The sequence below is a fragment of the Taeniopygia guttata genome, chromosome 3 (assembly GCF_048771995.1).
Source record: "Taeniopygia guttata chromosome 3, bTaeGut7.mat, whole genome shotgun sequence".
Classification (NCBI taxonomy): domain Eukaryota; kingdom Metazoa; phylum Chordata; class Aves; order Passeriformes; family Estrildidae; genus Taeniopygia; species Taeniopygia guttata.
In genome coordinates this window covers 81778925-81799533 of record NC_133027.1, presented here as the reverse complement: position 1 = coordinate 81799533, position 20609 = coordinate 81778925, and the positions used below count along the sequence as shown (strand labels likewise).

Genomic DNA, 20609 nt, shown 5'->3' with positions numbered 1-20609 from the left:
ATCTAACATTCAATGACCAACTCTACATGTTCTTGCTCTTATCCCAGTGCAGTCTTCTGCAGTGAATGCTAATAGTCTGTCTCAATCCCACTATACCGGAGAAGAGCAGCTCTATGATTAGGGCACATTTAAGCCTGATAAAAGAGAAGGCCATTTCTGACACTGGACAGCAATCCTGCTAGGTACGTGAAGATCTCCAAATAAGAAAAAATAGCAAATTTTTGTGGTGTAAGAACCAAATAGGTGCAATAAATTACTGCAACTGGACATTTATCATCTGCAATACTTTTTTGGGTCTATTTCTTAAATCACTGAAAACCATGGATAAGTATCCTTCAGTCCCATTTTGCCAATTCCAATGCTAAGTTATGAACAATGATCCACAGATGAAATTTATACCTTACCTGTCTTGTGGAAATATGAGAAGTTGTTCTGAATTGTATAATTCCTGCAGTACGTTTGAGAGAAACTGACCCCACCACCTTTCACCTCCACAGAGCTGAACCAGCAGAAGGCCAGTATGCAATCGTATCTTGGGGGTTCCACTGATGCACAGGTGTTTAAATAACTCTTCACAAGCTTGAGCATGAAAAGTACTCTGCAGAACCACAGGAACCGAGTGCCCTTTTAAGAAAAGAGAACACCTCTGTTTAAAGAGACAATGACTTGAAAACATAGGAAAAAGTTTGCAGTAAGTTTTTGAAACTACTACAATTAGATAATTGGCACGGGAGTAAAGGAGGTGGGAACATATGGGGAGATGGTGATTTGTAGGTAACTCAAAAGACCAGGCCATTTTGTCAAAACCAAATCAATGCTATGCAAATACCTCACAGAACCTACATGAAGCAAACCCCAAAACACCATCATGCTTTAGAACAAACAGGCACAGAAAATCACACAACAACCTATCGACAGAAAAATGTTCCTTTTTTTTTTTTTTTTTTTTAAATTCCACCAACTCTATTCAGATTTTTTAATTTCAATTCTCCAAGACTTCTTTCAGTGGTAAGCTTAGGTAATCAAAATCTTTACTCAATATCAAAAAATTGTGAACTAACTAGAAATACTGGTTTTATGAGTTCACTACCATCAGCACTCTTGAGGCAACTTCTGCTTCCTCAGCCCACTTCTAACTGCCTAATCCATCCCCCAACATTGCACAGGCCTCAATGCTCACAGATCCTTTCACAAGGTGATTCCACCTGTGAAAATTACATGAGTATTCTGCCTGGGCAGTTTTTTGTAAGTTCAGCAAACTGAATCATCCCAATAAAGATCAGATGACTATCTGAACAGAGGAATATGCAGCCAGGACTACACACAAGTAAGGACCTTGACACCTTGTCCTATCCTTTTCAGGAAGTGGTTAGGCCAGCTTGGTGCCACTGGTAAAACTTTACAGTGTATGCTATCAGCTACTAAAATCACAGTAGATGTGGCTTGGAGCAGTCTGGTCTACTGAAAGGTGTCATTCTCCATGGCAGGGTGTTGGAACGAAAGATCTTTAAGATCTCTTCAAACTCAAACACCATTCTACATTTTTATGATTCTACATCTAAACCTAGTTTAAAGGCCTTACAGTAGAAAAGCGCAGGTCAAGAAATAGAAATACTTGGAAATTGTTTCTACTAACATGACAAAAAACTCAAAACCTCAAAAAATACTGACCATTGGACGAATGTAGCAAACTGAGCAAAGTATCCAGTAAGTATCTAATGATGGTGCGTAACTGTTCTGTGGATGACATCTGAATCAACTCTTTTGGATCAGATTGTTCCTTCAGTGTTTTCCTGCTTGCACCCAAAGCTACTTTGAGTCTCTGAACAGCATGGTGAGCCAAGTTGAGTTGAAGCTGCAGCTGAATGCAGTCCTGGTAAGCAGAAAACACTCTGCTGTCTTCTTCTACTGCCTTGTCTGGCTTTCTCAAAAAGTACTGGGCATTGTTAGCACTATTGAGTGGTGGCAGGTCAATACTCTGCAGAAGGATTTCTAACCGATGACAGGCCAAATTGTACCTAAAGGGAAATATTCAAAAAACACAATTCAATACACATTAGCAAACAGCAATACATTTGACAATCACCCTGCCAGAAGCAAACTTCTGGTCCATTGGGAATGCACTGATAAAACAGATACGGAATAAAAAAATACAGTGTAGTCTTTATTACTGCTATAAAGATATTCACAACAACTCTACAGAGTATTTTTTGGTCTGAAGAAAAAAAAATCTGTAACATTATGACATCACAGTGATTTACATTAAAGTAATTAGCAAATACACTTTTTTCCTGCTAACCTGCACTGTATGTCTTCTTGCAATGCAACCATCATTGCCAAATGTTGATCAATTTCTGGCTGATTTGCTGATTCACCTTCACCTCTGAGGGGATCATGCATTAGTTTCAGCTCATTTTCATAGGGTAGGATATAGGTATGGCCATAATAAAATCCTAATGGGATTTTTGCTCTGGCATTTGTGCTACCATATCGACCAATAACAGTGATCTGAAAGAAAATGCAACTATATTGTAACACAATTGTATCAAACCAGAAAAATAAACATCAAGTCAAAAATACATAAAAAATTTATAGCCAAAAAGAGTTTGGTCTGAAGAGAACTTAAGTGAAAGTTCATGTACTAACAAACATCAAAAACTTAAAAGAGCCTTTTACCTTCATAAACCTGCAAACTGGGGGTGGCAACAAGTCATGTAAAATAAGTGAATGTGTGCTAATGTCAGTAGCCACTACCAGTCGCCTTCCATCCACTTCTTCTCCTAAAGTCCAAATGTCAATGGACAAAGAAGCCAAATCTCCACAAGTGGGAATCAATACATCTGTTAGTAATATAGGTCTTCCAAAATCCAGAGTCACAAATCTTCTTGCTCCTAGGTGAGAAAAACACAGGATTGTTTGAAAGGATTGTTTGATTGCCTGAAAGACCAGTGTGTGCTAACCAGCAAGACATGTGCATTATTCTCAAACAATAAAGTCATTGTTTATGTACTGTTTATAAGGTATATAAGGGTTTATGCATTGTTTAAAAGGTATATTTGCACACTTGAGGCTAAAAATAGCTGCATAATCCCAGAAACTCTCACTATACCTTGAATACTTTGAGAAGAAAATTTTGGCATCAACTTAAATGAAGATGATTTGCTTGTTTTGCATTATTTTTGAACAGGGGCTCTGTTCAGAAACCCAACATATTACCCAAGACTCCAGGAGTTTTCAACTATCAAGTGCTAGATCTTAAATTCACAGGTATTACAGTATACAAACTGAGAAATATCTTTACTCTGAGAAGCTAAGAGACACTATATCTATGCAACTTAAAGTCCCAGAAAACAGTCCACTGCTTACTAGAACATGTGTCAAAACTACTATTAAGAATTGTGGTTTTACCTGAGTGCATTCGCTCTATAATAATTGACTGATGAGGTGGAGGTTGAAGAAAATGTGAAGCATGAGATATTGCAAGAGCAAGGCCAGATCCAAGTGGATTCTGAGGAGTGGAAAAACATCAGTAAAATCAAGTGATTAAAATCTATGCATTTATTGTGAGCCATTAAAGATGTATCATTTTGACAACACTTCACTACACTTAGATTTGAGCACGAACCATCAAAATATATTAACTACTAAGTTCAAAGGATTAATAACTCCTCAGATAGTCAAGCTAGCTCCAATAAAGAGAAACCCTATGAGGTACTGTAACAATACTATCTTGCTTTTATAAGTTCTTTGCTCATGGTATAGGTTTAGCAATGTAGTTTTCACATCTCACCCAAATACATATATACTTACTAGCATTCAAGTACAAATTAAGACCCTGGTAATGCTTACAGCATCTTATTTCTCTAAGAAAAAGAAAATAATTACCATTCTAGACTTGCTTGTATTTTTGTTATGTGCTGCAAGGTTAACTGTTGGGGGGTCAATGACTGAACCAGGAAAAAGCTGAGCAAGCTCTGCATTAATAACAGCAGAAACTGCTTCATTAGGTGGAGTCAAAGGTGGAGTCATGAAGAGAGGAGTTGTTTTTGGTGTGGGTGGAATGACATCTGAAGGATGAATGAAGAACCCTGGAGCTGCTACTGTATTAGAAGGCACAGAGTTGTGAACAGGACCAACTGCTGATGCTGCTGCTGCCGCTGCTGCCGTTGTCTGATGCAGTTTTGCTTCCAGCTTAGCTTTCTGTGGAGAAGATGAAAGCAATGTATGTAGCAGATACTACTACTTGTGAACGTGAGAGTAGTATTGAGCCACAAGTACAATTTCGAGTAAAGAACTTCAATAGTATTTAATAAAACTAAGCTGCTCTCTTCAATATAGCCAAGTTGGATGACCAACTATAAGCTGAAAAATTAAGCTATTAAACTATCTATTTAATTTGATTCACAAGCTGAGGAACATGAGTAATTAGATGGAATAATAAAAAAAAAAATAAAAACACTACACTGAAAAGCAGAGTCAACACAGTCAAGCATTGGCCAACTACTGGCACTTCTCTGTGTCAGCAACTGTGCTTTTAATTTTGGTAAGCTTTTTTCAATTTCAGACTGATATACTTACTTAAGTTTTATTACAAACACCCAACCCACCCTTAAAATACACAAAAACTAAGTCTGAAAGACCAAGGCAGCATGAGAGACACTCCCAGCACTTTGCTTAACAAGAGCAAACCGGAGTGCTGAGCAGTTCCTACCTTAAATACACTGTGGAGGAATAAAAAAAGGCAACTAGCTCTGCAACTACTTTCTCAGCTTTCGAAGTTTAGATACAGCACTAAAAAGAGCCAAATGGCCTCCAACCTGTTGCTGAAGCTTCAAAAGCTGCTGCTGTTTCTCTTGCAGCACCTGGAGCTGTTGCTCGGCTGAGGCCATTGCATGAGAGAGAGACTGCAAAGCTACCTGGGCTGCTGAACTCAGGGCTGTCGAGGCTTCCCCAACTGTTCCAGAAGAGAGGCCACCAACTGCTGGGGTAACCCCAAAGGTACTCACTGGCATGAAACAAACAAACAAAATAAAACACCCATGTAGAAATTATAAAACACACCTTTAGTTCCTTATTAATTATTTGGAGTGAAGTAAAAACAAGAGAAATATCTTTTTAATCCAGTTCTTGCTACACAGTAACATCATCTTGAGTTACAAAGTATATGGTTTATAGACTATGCACATTGGTCATAAATATAACACTTAGATTACAGAAGAGACATCTATTGCTCTGGAATTCTTCCACCACAAAAGATAGTAAAGATGCAAGCTTGATCATTATACTCTCCAATAGAAACAAATGGATTCAAGTATTTTTTAAATCCACTTTGTTTGCTAAGATCCAAGCAGTTTAACTTCAGATATAGAAATTATTTAAGAAAAAACAAACCACAGACAAAGCATTTCAACACTTGCAAAACTACAAGCAATCAGTTTGTCAAACAGTGCCATTATGTTCAAGTACAAATGTATTATGGAACCATGCTAAGTAGAAAAAATAAAAAATTGTATATACCAGTAAACGTACTTGCATCGTCCCTTTCTATTCTAGTTCCATCACTTGTTGAGACACAGGTAAAGTGCAGAGGTTCTACTTCCAGAAGTCCAGTAAGGGAAGTAAAACTACCTTCAGCAGCTGCACAGCTACTTATTTTCCCATTTCCTGAAAGAGAAACATATATCTGCACAGTCAGCCAATGTCTTCTTGATAGTGACATTTCAATTCACGAAGTGTCAAAAGGGACAACTAAATATAATGCACATATTAGTTCATGTTGTAGAAGAAACATCTTAAAATTATCACATCCCCAGTATAAATGGAAGTCTATTTGCTGTCAAATCTGAAGACAGAATATTAATAAGTCAAATTGTCAACTGTGACAGAAGCGTAGTATAACTTTCTTCATTCCAGAGAGAAATTATATATGGGTGCTCTCTTCTTTCTACACTGAAAGCAAATTAGCTTGCAAAAATATATTGATGTTACTGGAAAAAAAGAGGAAAAAACTGCCAAACCAACTAAGATCATACACAAATGTAGTATAAAACCAAGACTAATAATCAATATCCAAGCAAAGTCACAGAGTTGTATGGAGGAAAGGATAGGAAGGATAAAGACAATAGCATACAAGAGAAGGAAAGGAGTCACTATGACTGATGAATACACTTGCTATGAAAAGAATTTCCTGACAGGTAAAAATGATCTAGTTCTTTAGGACATTGCAGGGCCTAAACATTCACTTACGAATTAACCTGAGAAGATAGACACAAATATGCTTTTAAGGTATTTTAACTCCTTTAAAACAGAAAAAATACCTCATTAAACCTTTATATTTAAGTAGAAGAATGTCATATGGCAGCTTCCCCAACTTCAAAAAATTCCATTTAGGTATCTCTGCCTATGTGAGTCTTGCTAGCCTAAATGAATAATAACGCACCTCATGGAAGCCACTTGAAAGAGGTGACACATGATTCCTAGTCACTGATCCAGGGAACGAGAGCAGCCTTTCTGTCTAATCTCTACCCTGAGATATTCTACAGGATAAGAAAATAATAGATTCCATAAAGAGGCTTTTTCTTGCTGTCCTAAGGCCACAGGAAATGTAAAAGGTACCATGAGCATGAGAATAGCTTGGACCTCAGCTTGTTGGAGAGTATAAAATCACATCTCCATGAAAAGAAAACACTATAATAGAGATTTACCAATTCTACCACAATCACTGCTAAACATACATACCTGACAGAACATCAGACAAATCAATTTCATCTGACTGTACTCCAATACTGCTGTTGTATACATTTTTACAAGAAGAGCCACATATTTCCAAATCAAAAAGAACTGGATCAAAAGGTGAGCTGTATAATCCATATCTGCAAGTAAGATAAACAGCACCATTCACACAATAAGAACGCATATAAAATTATTTACAGTAAAAGGCCAAGTATTTAACCATCAGGATTTATTATATTCCAAACTCTTCTGTTCCTTCCTTTGACACATTTAGAAATTATCACTTGCTTATACTTCATTAAAATTATTTATTCTATGGCATGTTCAAACTGCTTATAATGCTAAGTAAGTAACTCTTTGTTACTTAAGAGTTTTGAAGATGTAAAACTGTCCTGGAAACATGACACACAGTCACACTAGGCATGAAAATAGAACTACAAGCCTAAGACAATGAGCCATGGCAAGACACACACCTGCGCATGGTAAATGAGACATTAGTCTGAAGTCAATAAAAACACAGTACTGTTTCAAAACAGCAGAAGAAATTCCACCTCAGTTGGTTCTTCCAGCTGAAGTAAGAATTCTAAAAGGAAATGCTGCTAGGCATACCAATCAACACTTGTGATAAATACCTTAACTGAAGAAAACTCTTAACATTTACTCTGGCAGTGCTGGAGGGCAAAAAAATAGCACCATCACTCGAAGTGGTCCCAAATCAATTAGGGTTTTATAAGCCAAGAAAATGAAACTCCAAAGTCATATCAAAATCAGTGGATTTTTTGATCATTTATGGTTTTGTTTTTGTTTGGAAGAGGGTTTTTTTGTTTTGGTTTTTTTTTTTTTTTTTAAGTGTTTAACAATACCTATTACCAGCAAGTGAAAAGAGGAAAAAAATAAAAATCTGGCTAAATTACTAAGCCAGAGTAGAAAGCAAGAATGCATCTGTGTAGATACAAAAGTGAGAACACAACACTCTGCACTCTGGCAAGAGACAGAAGAAATCTGAAATATTTCCACAAACACTCTAGCAAGGGCAGCAAGATCTTCCACACCCTTTTCCCTCTGCCTCTGAGCAGTTTCTCTTTTCTTTACTAGCTGTGGTAAAAACCCACAACATACTGAGAAGACTGGAATCTTTACATGGCTTTTTTGATTAAGTAATCACAAAAGTGTAAATGTCTACATGAATACAACACCAGCAACAAGGTAAGAACAGATTCTAGACTTCTCTGATGGTCAAAATCCTACCACATTACATGGGGTCAGTGCTTCTGACCACACAATACTATGACTGTAATTATCAGAAAATGATTAATGATCTTACAAAAAGGCAAATCTGAAAATTACAGATCAACCCATTCAACATTACATTTCCCAACCAAGTTACTTACAAGGTAGCAAATTTTAAATAACTTTATACTCAGAACAACACAGGATAGACTTGGTTGCTCTTTACAAGCGTGCATTAGACAGGACCAGTACACCCTGCACATCTGACAAGACTGATCTGTTTGCTGCCTGACCTTTTTTTGACACCAGCCAAGACAATATACTACTGTAAAGTGGCTAATAAAACACACAAAAATGCTCAAAATTCAGTGCTGCACCTTCACAGTCTGCTTTAGACATCAGATTTAAACATTCAATAAATCAGGTCAGCTCAACACTAACACTCATTACTTACATGTTTTAAATAAAGAATTTGATATATTAAGTAAACAAATGTCAAAATGTGATAAAATGTCAAAAATCTGCAAGAGCATTGTAGAGTAGAATTTGAACATACTGCAGAGGGTTTCATTCATTCTGTCCACCCCAGATTTTTTTCAATAAGCATAGTGCCTTTTACCTGTTCTTCAGCAGGAATAAGGTTCACAGTTTTAAGCTTCAGTAGCAATTCTTTTCACAAAAGGATATAAAGGTACACCAACAAAAAACCCAAAGACAAAATCAAGAATGTAATGTAAAAACTCATCAATCACCTTATTCATCTGTGCAGCAATGAACATAAACTATGAAAAATACCTCTTCTGTTTCATTCATCAGAACCCTCAACTAGAATAATGTGTAAAATTTTGTGTATCACAATACAAGGAAGACAAGGACCAAAAAAGTTGAAGGAAATGCTTTAAGAATGACTACAGATCTGGAGAATAAAATTAAGACACAAATACACTCCAGACATCCAGAATTTGTTTAGAATTAAAGAAACTGCTCCCCAGTGCCAATGTAGGGAGGACACAAGCACTAAAATGGCTTTAATTGCAGCAGAAGAGTTTTCAGATTAGAGGAGAGCAGGAGACAATTCAAGTGCGAATGATAACAATAATTAAACCATATTTAACTCTATGACTACATGAATCTGGTACTTTCAAGAACAGGCTGGAGAAAATTTTTCAGATTTGCTAGAGACAAAACAAACCTGTTTTTTTGTAAGACAGTCAAAAATCCTATCTAAAATGCCTTTTTTGTTGTTTTATGAACTGCAAATCATGTAACACACCCTACTGGCCTTATCCTTGCAAATTTTACTTGATTTATTGCAGCACATGATAGTAAAATGAGCATTATCCTCCCATGAATGTGCAGATCCATTAATGAGACATCTGCTTTTAGCTGATTACCAGATGTTAGCCTATTGCACCTGCAACCAAGGATGAAGAGGAAAAACACAATAGTATAAATTCTGCAACACAAATATACACAAAAAAGAATACATTTTGGGGAAAGACAAGGGAAAAATGGGAAAGCTATGGCTGCCTGCTAATTTTTCGAAAAAAGAAAACCAAACACAAAAACCAAAATCCAAAAATGACAGTATTCTCTCAATCCACAGACATATGAAAAAAAAAAAAGCCCACAAATTTTGCCTGAATTAGTAAAATAAATCAAGAACTAGTCCTTGCTAGAGAGCTGTTCTAATCAAAGAAGAGATGTGCTGCTACTCTTAAACTACTTATGGGGTTAGGGAGTAAAAAGACAAAGCAAATTAAGTTTTAAGAAGAAAATCAGTAAAACACCATCTAGAAACATTCTAGAAAATCAAAGTTTGAAGGACACCATGAACGGGCTCACTTCACATATGTTCCCTTGCCATGCAGACAGCATGTTCTCACCAGAAGGTGACTTAAATGGTGCATGTACCAAATTCATAAGTGGGCAAATGGAAAGGAGGAAAACCTTACATTTTAGATATGCTGTTTAAAAAAAGTACTTGGAAGAAATTTAAATGAAGGAACAACTCGATTCCCACAGAAAGGTGCCATTCTCATGTCAAGTGTAATTTTCACATTTTTCTCCTCCATTTGGTTCAATTCACTTTATTCTTCAAAATTCTAAATTTTTCCAGACACCATTTCTATTGCTGGGATAAGATTTCTAATCAACTGATTAGACAGTGAAGTAAATTAACAACTAAGCAAAGGAATGCAGCAGACACCAGGATAAGGATCCAAGTGTAACGCTAAGGTTTCATGAAGTATTTTGGAATTATAGTTCTTTAAAGAGAAAACCAAAAATCAACAGATATCCTCCCTCCTCTACACCTTCCTTAACTACATTTTCTATTACATTTTCAATTTTATCTGAAAATTCTGAATGAACCTCCACTAAAACTTTTCTATCTTAATCTTGCTTGACTTGGAAGAAAGTTCTTGCACCCAAACCACAACTGAAAGAGATGTCAAACAGCAGCATTTTTCCTTCACCATAATGCAGCTTTGGAAACTGCTACACAACTGAACCACCAGAAATTTCCTTTTCGTATCATGTAAATCCAAAGTCAAATGGCCAATCAGTCCAATATATAGAAGATGAAACACCACAGTCCTAAATTACATTGATATGTAATTTAAATTTTAAATTACAATGTAATTTAAATTTAAAATTACATTGATATGTAATTTAAAAGAAGAACCTGCATTCCCAGTAAATTATTCCAGGTCTCTACACTTAGAATGTGGCCTTTGGAAGAAATATGTTAAATGTATTGCCCACCTATTGAAAGTCTGTAACTTTGTGAAGCACTGTGCTAAACAAACTATTCAACATACTTAATTCCTTCCAAGAGTCAAAATATGACATGCTATGTTAGTCCTTACATGAAAAATCATAAATCCTAACTTAAGGATTGCACAGACTTCAAACACCATCATACATATTTTCTAATTTTAAATGTGACACAGCAATTAAATTCAACTTTAATTTCGCAGAAGTTAAAATTGTTTTCCAGAACTTCAGCAACTTAATCCTTGCTCAAACAAATACAGCAAAGTGTAACACAAACTTTTTCAGAACACTAAAGGATGGCATTAGATGGTTCTTAAGCTTGTTTTTATTAAGTTTACAAGAACCACATAACTTAGTACCTTGTTTGAAGTAACGCTTCCATTGGTGTTAGGCGATCCTGCAGCTGCCGGGACACCGCAGTCAGCAATGATGCACAAGCTGTGCTGCATCCTGCCAAATCTTCATCTTTTACATAGTTCAGCAATACAAAATACCAATACATAGATCCTGCATTTTAAGAATTATTTCAGGTGAAACATGATATAAATTTTTACACTGAGAAAGTATATGTTAAAGGATAATCAACAGATGTGATAATTATCTAATGGTCTGAATATAGACTAGGAGATATTCTACCCCTTCCCTTTCTTGAGAGGTTTCAATAAAGAATCATTCTGCAATCATAAGTTTCTACAAGTACTTCCAATTCTTTTATCAACTTACACATAATTGAAGGAAAAAAACAGTTCCCAAAAGACAGCTTTGCACACTTCCTTCAGTCCTCCTGCTCACAACAATCAAAATGATCTTGATATATTAAGGTGCTTGGCTAAGGGTTCCAATCTCATCAAAGCCAAGCCACACTCCAGAGCCAACTCTTTCAGCCTATGATTCTGGTTATTGTCTCCTTAATCTGTATTTGCTGGAGGCACTGCTTCCATACAAATCATTTCTGGGAGCACAGCATTTGCGTTTCTGTACAGAAACACAAATCTCCACTTTCTCCTTCTCCTTCTCTCCCTGTGCATTCCATACCCTCTGTAGCACTGTGTTATGTGTTTTAACCTTGGGTGGTAAAACAAGCCTTCTGGAATGCAAACTAATTTTTCTGTAAGACTCATTGGTGATGCCAAGCTAGAAACAATTCAACAATATCCTCGTGTGAAAAGCAGGCCTTGCCACCCAAAATACAAGGGTGAAGTCATCTTCCCATTCCATCTGGCACTCCAGATGCTTCAACAAGGTGCTAAGAGACTGTTACACTGCAATATACGTAATAAAGAAATTTAATTTAGTTAAAATTTCCTTGCAGAAGAATCAGAAGTGGATTGCTAGTTGGACATCATTTGGATAGTCAAATTTCCTGACTATCTCCTAATTTAAAAAATAACAGACCATCCTTACTGCCACTTATGTCAACAGAATCTACTGTTGCTAAACATCTTTCAGAATTCTTAGAAAACTTACTTAAGCTCGTCAAAAATGTCAGCCTTCACACTCTGGTTTAAGCAAGCGTATTTGCTTAAAATTCCACCAACGGCAAATGTCTACTTCATGACCAGACCACTCCAAGGAGCACTTTGTACTAACTGAACAATTATCTCGTTCTAATTTCACAAGAGAACCCAACACAACTCAACAAACAACAAATGCACTGTGTATATTTACGACAAGAAACACTGCATACATACCACCTGTGGCAGCAGCAGGCAAAAGAGGCATATTGTCAAGTAAAGCTTTTAGAAGAACTGATCCAAACCCTTGTTGACTCGGGTCACATCTGCCATTGCTACAAAAAAACACAGACATTTTAACATTTAAGGAAGTAAGAATGAAAGATGAAATCTCCTCCAGGAGATGAAGTTAAAAGAGTGGTGTTCTTTGCAGTCATAACCTAAACACATATTTCCTGAACAGAACATCTACCAGATCTTGTTCCTTTCTGAATTCAATGTCAAACAATAACAAACAAAATGTTCAGTTCAGAATGCATGCAAATCCCCAAAATGAGTGTAAAACAGAAAGAAAGAAAAATAAATATATGCAAATAATTAGCACTGACCTGATGCATAGTGCAAGAAATCGTGCACATTTGTGAGCTATGCTCCGCCCAGCTTCAAAGAAGCAAACACGTATAATATCAGAAACACATTTACGTGTTTTAGAAAGCAAACTGTCATTTCCTTCCTTTGAGCTGTGAAAACAAGTTACACACCTTAGAGAATAATATAAAACTATTTTTTTTAAGCAAACTGATACTAAGAAACAGCCATGATAATTTGAACATAATTCCTCCCTTACCTGCCAGGGCCATTTGAATACACTCCGGCCAACCAACAAAGTGTGTCGAGTACAAGACTCTGAGCATGTTCTGTAGTCAGACCATCCTCTGTCTTCTTGCAAAGAGTGGTGAGCAGCTTCTCATGGAATTCTGAAAACTGTAACATTGCACACCGTTGAACTCTAGGGAGGAGGAGAAGGAAAGAAAACCAGAATTATTCAATATGGCCATTCTCCAGCTTTGTATCCTTGTCTTAGGAGCAGCAAAAAAAGAGAATCCTAGATGAAAGTAAAAACAGAACACAAGCATATGCAATACTTTCTGTGCACACATTTCCAATCATCCTATTTTCTGCTCACAGAACTTCCTACATTACAATACATCTAGCAAACTTCTATGAAGTTTTTCCCCGCTATTAACTTGTCAAGCAACTTCTAAACCTGAACAAATTTCCACCATCTACAGAACTTTTATCAACTGTTTGCACACACCTCTTTGCAGCATCATTGACTTCTTTAAGCCCATTACAGTCAGTGCCACCACTGCAGGGTGGCAGCTGGTAATACACTTCAAATACTGGATTACCTGCATCTAGGTCTGCAGTACCAAACCAAAGACTTCAACCATTTCTTTTTAAGCTAAATTTGATTCTAAACTTTTTGAAAAATAATATAATTTCTGCTGTAAGAAACAAGGCAATGTGGAAATAGAAAGGGAAGATACTTCCTTTAAAAATTTTCTGTTTTACCAAGTAAACTTATTTACAGTTTTGAAGTCAGGCAAAAAAACCCACTCAACATAAAATTTCATGCATGGTGTTATTCTACCACAAGTTTCACAGCACAGTGCCCTCTTACTTGCAATTTACAGGATTTTTCATACAAAATAAGCTTATGAAATAACAACTTGAAACAGTATCTTGGCCTGAGCTATTTCAAGAAATAAGCTTTTGATGAGAAGCATAACTAAAGCTAATATTCTTCAGAATTAAAAAACACCTACTAACCTTTCCTTTGAAATGGAAGTTTTTTTAAATCTTCGAATTGTAACAGAGACTTCTTGAAGTAAGTCACAGCCTCGCAGATTATCTGATTTTCTTGAAGAAGTAGTGGCTTCAATTTTACTAGATGGCTTTTCCTTATATTTTCAGAAAAAAATAGCATTAATAAAGCATATTGGTTCTAATTTATTTTTATACCTTGTTCAGTGAAATGTAAACAGTATGCTAAAATCTCTCTGTTTGAGCACTGTACCAAAAAAACCCATTTTTATTCACTAATTGCTTTAATATAGAAGAATACACATGCACACACACACATCTTCACAGAAGGATAAGACCTATCAACGACTGAAAATACTCAAGAGAACAGAAGTTTCAACAACACATGCTCAGAATGTGAAAGTGGCAGAACAGACCTTTTCAATTCAGTCTGCACAAAAGAAACAACTTAGAAATGCTGAACTAATGCTTGAAGGTGTCAACACAGTGGCACCTCTTTAGAAAGTAGTTTTTAATGGATCTTAAATCTGCTAACAGCTGCTTCATTTTCAGATGACATGAATCATACCAAATCTACAACTACCACACTTATCTTCTTTGTATATTCATTACCTTGCCTGCTGCAACTTTTGCCAACAATGAAGCAAGTGAATGGCCCTTGTTCGTTTGAGGTTTTAGAGGAGGTATTCTAACCACTGGTCTAATGCCTCCATTGCAGATTTCTTCTGTTCCTCTGTCATTCACTGCTTTGACATGAATTAAAAATGAACGATATTTGCCACCAGCCATGCCTAAAGCGGAGAAGAAAAAGGGAGGGGGGAGAATTTGAACAGTTTAAACAGATTGCAAGATGTAAACAGATCAACCATGTTAATTAGAGTAGTTTATAATCCGTTGTAAACAGCAACTCACTGTGGTGTTATACAGCAGAATTTCTGAATGTAAAAATAAGTAACAATCTTGTGTCTGACTTCAGAAGTACGAGATGCACTTCAGTCACACTGGCTTCATGCAAATAGCATAATAAACTGGTTTACCTTTAACAAGCTTTGGACTTGTTAGTGTCAACATTCCAGCATGTCCTGATAGATCAAGTCCAGTAGCCAGCCATACTGGACCACAAAGTATATCTTCCTTGTGTTCCTCCAGAAACGGACACAATCTAAGACCTTACAAAACATGAGTAATATAGATCTGAATTAGCCATAATTAAGTCATAAAATCTATCATTTGCATGGATTAAAAATGCACCATGTCAAGCTCTGATCACTAAATACATATAACTTTACATAAAAAAAGACTTGAAGTTCACTTTTAGACATTTTCCAATGAAATCAATTGAGGTAAATGACAGTTTTAAAACCATTTTCAATTGCATTACATGGATTAATATATATCTTGACTGGCTTAGAAAACTGATGTTTCTAACTGATGTTTGAAACTGATGAAATAAAGAATCAATATATACAAAGGCACAATCCTTACTCGGTCGTAACTGAAGCAGGACAGCACTGTTTAAAAACTAAACAAAATGAGTAATAAATTTAAAAAAGGGATGGCTTTGTTTCTTCTATGGGATATACAAATTAGTGAAATCATCTTCACTCATTTGCTGCTGCTTTCTCAGCATGAAACACCTCCTTTCAGCACTTTTATGACTCCTTTGATCCTTCCCCTCATACTTTGTACCCCCTCCTTTCTTGGAGTCAGAATCATAGAACGGTTGGGTTGGAAAGGACCTTGACAGTCATGCTCTAGATAAGGCTGATTACATGAGAGCAAAGAACGTGTAAAGTAAGACTGTTGAAAGGACCAAGTAAAAGAGCCATTGCTCTAGAACTGAGTCATTCCAACTGACAAATTTCAGTCTGCAGCTCTCCTCACTCAGACCCACTCATTGCCTTTCACACTCTAAGACATTTTGTGGAACAGTGCTAGTTAACAACAAAGGTATAAAAACAGACACAGTGTGATGTCACCTAGTTATGAATTCTTTACATTCTATTCCTTATTGGTTTACTGCATCAATCTCTATAAAAGCCAGGTATGCAAAGAAAAATTATATTAAAACTAGCCAAATAAACAAAGTAAAATATTGCTGAAACAGGCTAGCAATTTAAATTTGAAAGGTCAATCTACTTGATTTCTAAATTCAAATAAACATTAATCTGCTTGTAAGCACCAAACCTCTCTAGTAGTTTAGGACATTTCTGGTGTGTTTGTGTTAAACTTTCAACTCATACAGCAAACAGGTAAGAAAGAAAAATAACTTTCAAGACAGCTGAGAACATATTTTAATGTCTGATAATTTTTTGCAGAGGAATTCAAATTTATCATTAAAACAAGAAATTTATCATTAAAGGAAGTCCTATTCTAACTGAAGTATAACAAGATCAACAAAACTTACATTGTGGTTCCTCTACATCCATATACTGCATTTCTTCACTGAATTCCACCAGTCCTGGTTTTCCATTTGTCTCCACTTCTATATTATGAGCTGGAGATAAAGGAAATGCGATTTGTCTATCTACTGCTGCTTCTGGAAATAAAAATACTAGCATGATTTCAAACACTGTTCAAGGCTCAGGAAAAACAGAAATAGTACTTTTCATAGCAAAATTATCAACTTTCTGCCCACAGCAATATTTCTAATACAAACCCACAAGTACACAAAGATGTGTTCTTCATATGGATTGAAGTTGCAGCAAATAGTTAAAATAATAGTATTTCTGAATGACCTGTAAAGAACCTGTTTTAACACTGCCCAAATTCTTTTCCCCTAATAATCAACTGCTGATTACTCCAAAGCAATTAGATTCCAGTACTGAAAGTTTGGTAATTTAAATTTTAATAACTGGATTGCTCCTGCTGAACATCAAACATTATTTTGGTAATACTTAAACATAGGGCCTTTTCCAATTAAATGGAGCACATGAATTATAGATGAAGAGGACATGCAAGCAAATTAACAAGAAGCATATACAGTGAATTAACTGCCAGACAAAAACCATTAATTCCCAACAGGAAGAATTATGCCTCCGGCCTTCCCATTACTACACACTACATATTTAACTGTTTCTAGGGCTCCTGTCATACAAAGAAATGACGGAATAAACTTGCCCTGCACATCTTCCCTACATCTCATAATCTTAAAATTTTATCTCCTTTCTCTCCCTATGGAACGAGAGAAGTTGAGGGGGGAGTTAATAGAATTTCAGTCTGGGGTTTTTATATATTTCTAAGAGCCATCAAACAATGTTGAAAATTACTTCTCCCTAGTACTGGAACATTTTGGTTAAGATCTATCACAGATATAAATTACTTAGCTTTGTCTTCCCTTATAATGAAATCATTAGTGTCCTATTATTTTATTCAATAGTGCATAGAAAAAAGGCAAATGTCACTAAAGTTCTTCTCCAAAACTCAAGAAATTGAAAAAGGGAAGGAAACAATTGCAATGCAGTTACACTTGGAGAAATGTTGGTTAGTTGTGGATCTCCAATCCTACTGAATAAAAAAGGATTTTGCCAAGGCTACCTTGAAGGTGCTCTCACATTCCCCAGACCTTTCTAGACTGCTTGACCCCCTCCATTCAATGCCTTTTCTACCTTGTAATGCAAAAAAAGCGAATTCCAGTATATTGCATGCAAGGACGTGAAATGTCATTTTCTGGAAGAGCTCTGTCATGTCTTCTGATCAGTATGCTCCACTAAAATGCATGCACAGAGAGCTCTGGCAATTTAGTTCACAGCTAAATCAAACGTTTCCAAGGAATTACCAGCTCATGGAACTGTTTGCTCAGAAGTGTTTAAAACTGAAGCATTAAGGAAAAGCATTTAGCTTTTCTTCTATTGTTTCATTCCATAGGTGAAGATTTTCAGATTAATTCTGACATCCAGATCTACAAATGGACTGAAATAATGCTGAAAACAAAGGTTCCATTTAGGAAAGAAACATGGACAATCTGTTCTGCCTTTTTCTTTGATAGAACAAATTCCTTCTACATGTTAAAATTTAGTTTTTACAGCAAGGATTAAAAAAAAAAAAAAAAAAGAAGAAACTGATACAACAGCTGTTGACTGCTGTCCTGCAGTCACAGATAGCACTTCTGTTAAATCTAAATCACCTACAGCCCTACAAGAACAGGCATTTCTCAAACAATATTACTATGGCAGAATATTTTCTTCTTGAGTTTACAACCAGTTTACAGTATTTTAGAGAGCATCTCCAGCACACATTTTTTGTTGTTAAAAACTGGGGGATGCTACAGAGTGAAGTTTTATGAAAGCATGTTAATGACCTCTGAAACGCCTATATTCCTTTTTGAAATTTACTGTTACTCTTGTGTTTAATTGGGATGGTCTTACCGAGCAATTTAAAATAATAGGAACAGGAGGAAAAAAGGGCTTTTATGATCATGCTTGCTATTCTCCTCAATACAATTTATATCCAGCAAGCAATTTAATAATATCTGACAGCAAGATTTCTCTGAAACAGCCAGTTCCCAGAAGCTTCGGAAAAAGAGGTGGCCAGATAAAGATAAGCAATTGATGCTTCAATAAAAGGAGGTGCAGCATGTAATACCTTCCACGCCTAGCAGACAAGGAGCAGGACATGAAACAAACGCTCTCATCACAGGAAAATCCCAGTGGAGGCACTTCCATGTCAAAGAACTGACTTTTCAATTTATACTACCCCCTCATAGGTTCCCTGAGAGAGCTAGGAGTCTTCCCAAGGCATGAGCATTCCTAACTTTGGTCTACTCTGTCAAAGCTGCAAGGAGTAGAAGGTGAAATCATACTGCAGCTTTCACATAGCTTAGTCAATGAGCCAAATGATGAGAGAATTTTCAAGGAAACCATGGGGTTTTTTACTTCCATCACAAAATGCCTTGCTATTTTCTCACTGACAAATAATCTTCTTCTAGGACTTGGAATAATTTAGTATGGTTTTTTTTTACTAAATCAAGATCTTAAAAGAGTATCATTTGTTTAATCAGTCAATCTCTAGGATGACTTACAATTAACAATTTATTTTTAATGACTGTAGGATTAATGCAGTACAGAAATAATTGAGTTCAGTCTTTTTGAATGATGTACTTTTATTTGCATAAGTGTCAAGATTTTGAAACTGTTTACCCAGTTTGTCTCACCCATATACATTCAAGAATGATAACTGAAAAAAGCCCATGATACTGGGAAACAATGAATCAGTAAAAGTTAAGTACTTACACAATTACAAGCAATTTTTCTGATATACATCACAGAGAATAACGAGTTTGAGAAAATAAATGATGTTTTGAAAGATAACCTGTTTTTTTCTTACCATTGACTTTCCCTAAGCCTGGAGCTTTATTTTTCAGTAAAGTCACTTGAATCTGGGGAATGTTTGTGATGTTGGAATTCAAAACAAATTTGAAGTCCACATGTCCAACCATACAGGCTTTTGGTAGAACTAGTTCAAAGACATGCTCATCCCAGCTGTTGCTGTCAGGAAAAAAGAAGACAATGACCCAGTGTACAGAGAAAATTCCCATCACACAGGCAGCATCACCCAGCCCATTCTGCATCTACGTACAGTCTCTTTAACAAGAAGAAAAACTTATTTTGCCTTAGTTGACAATTGATATGAGAGGGGAGAAGCAATGTTCACATAAAAGCAGAAGTGGAAAGATTCCCCATTACCTTTATCACAGTATGGTTTCCATATTACTATAAATACCAGTTACTTATTTCCATGAACAAAAAAAGTACAAGAATAAAAAACCAAACACAACGCTACAAGAAGATCTATCAAATAGTGAAGTGTATGAAAGAATGATTAGAGTTACCTACCTTGTAATTTCTTTCAAGTTGCCCTTATCCGTTGTTTAACACTTAACAATGTCACTTTCCAATGGTACAAAATCAACATATAGGAGACTCAAAATACTATTTTCAAAATATTTTTAAAGCACATTTGATAATTCATACAGGATGAAAAGTGCCTTCTACCAGATGCACACTCAGAAGCCTGTGCTGTGCAAAATGGTGCAGTTTTCTTTTATTAAGTCACATTTTTGTTTGTTTTATTAAGTCACATTTTATGAAAAGTTTGGGTTACACTGAAAGTGTAAACTTGAGACCCCCTGATCATCCATTCCATAGTTTGATACACTGGGGTTTGCAAAAACTAGTTCAAACCAAAGAGCAATGAAAATAGTTCTAATTATGTGTCAATTGTCCTGTTTGGTACATTTTAAAACTAACTCAACTTCTTGATCTCCTTAATTTAGCAGTAAATAATTTTTTTAAATGTAACTTTGATATACTTATTTAGCTGTATAACTGAGAACACTGAGAAAATGAGTATGCTGCTATAAATATTTTTGAGACATCCTTGTAATATCTAATTCACAAATAGGTATTTTAACTTCAATAGCATGCTACACAAAGTATTGTGCAGAAAAACATTTTAAAGTAGATTAAGGAATGGTGCAAATGTATTTATTTCTTTACAGTAATATCCTTGATGGCCAGATCTCCTTCAGGCACATGTAATACAATTTAAGAGATTTCAGGTATAAGTAATGAAATGGCATGCCAGCTT

The 20609-nt window shown here is 35.9% G+C and overlaps 1 protein-coding gene across 7 annotated transcripts in view; it reads right to left on the bottom strand.

Moving 5' to 3' along the window:
• The window catches only part of BIRC6 (baculoviral IAP repeat containing 6), a 170482-nt gene that overhangs the window by 108034 nt on the left and 41839 nt on the right, over positions 1–20609 (bottom strand). For 3 of the 7 annotated variants that reach the window (XM_030268488.4, XM_030268493.4, XM_072927206.1), the window contains exons 13-30: positions 19347–19507; positions 16429–16575; positions 15059–15190; positions 14634–14812; positions 14028–14158; positions 13042–13203; positions 12803–12934; positions 12432–12529; positions 11100–11247; positions 6739–6872; positions 5518–5664; positions 4818–5005; positions 3886–4200; positions 3409–3508; positions 2677–2891; positions 2300–2508; positions 1672–2018; positions 405–624 (exon numbers count right to left, since the gene is read on the bottom strand). In XM_030268488.4, the coding sequence (XP_030124348.4) occupies positions 405–624; positions 1672–2018; positions 2300–2508; positions 2677–2891; positions 3409–3508; positions 3886–4200; positions 4818–5005; positions 5518–5664; positions 6739–6872; positions 11100–11247; positions 12432–12529; positions 12803–12934; positions 13042–13203; positions 14028–14158; positions 14634–14812; positions 15059–15190; positions 16429–16575; positions 19347–19507 (3165 nt within the window). The remainder of the gene's footprint in view (positions 1–404; positions 625–1671; positions 2019–2299; positions 2509–2676; positions 2892–3408; positions 3509–3885; positions 4201–4817; positions 5006–5517; positions 5665–6738; positions 6873–11099; positions 11248–12431; positions 12530–12802; positions 12935–13041; positions 13204–14027; positions 14159–14633; positions 14813–15058; positions 15191–16428; positions 16576–19346; positions 19508–20609) is intronic. The other 4 variants (XM_030268489.4, XM_030268491.4, XM_030268492.4 and 1 more) reach the window with 4 other exon arrangements.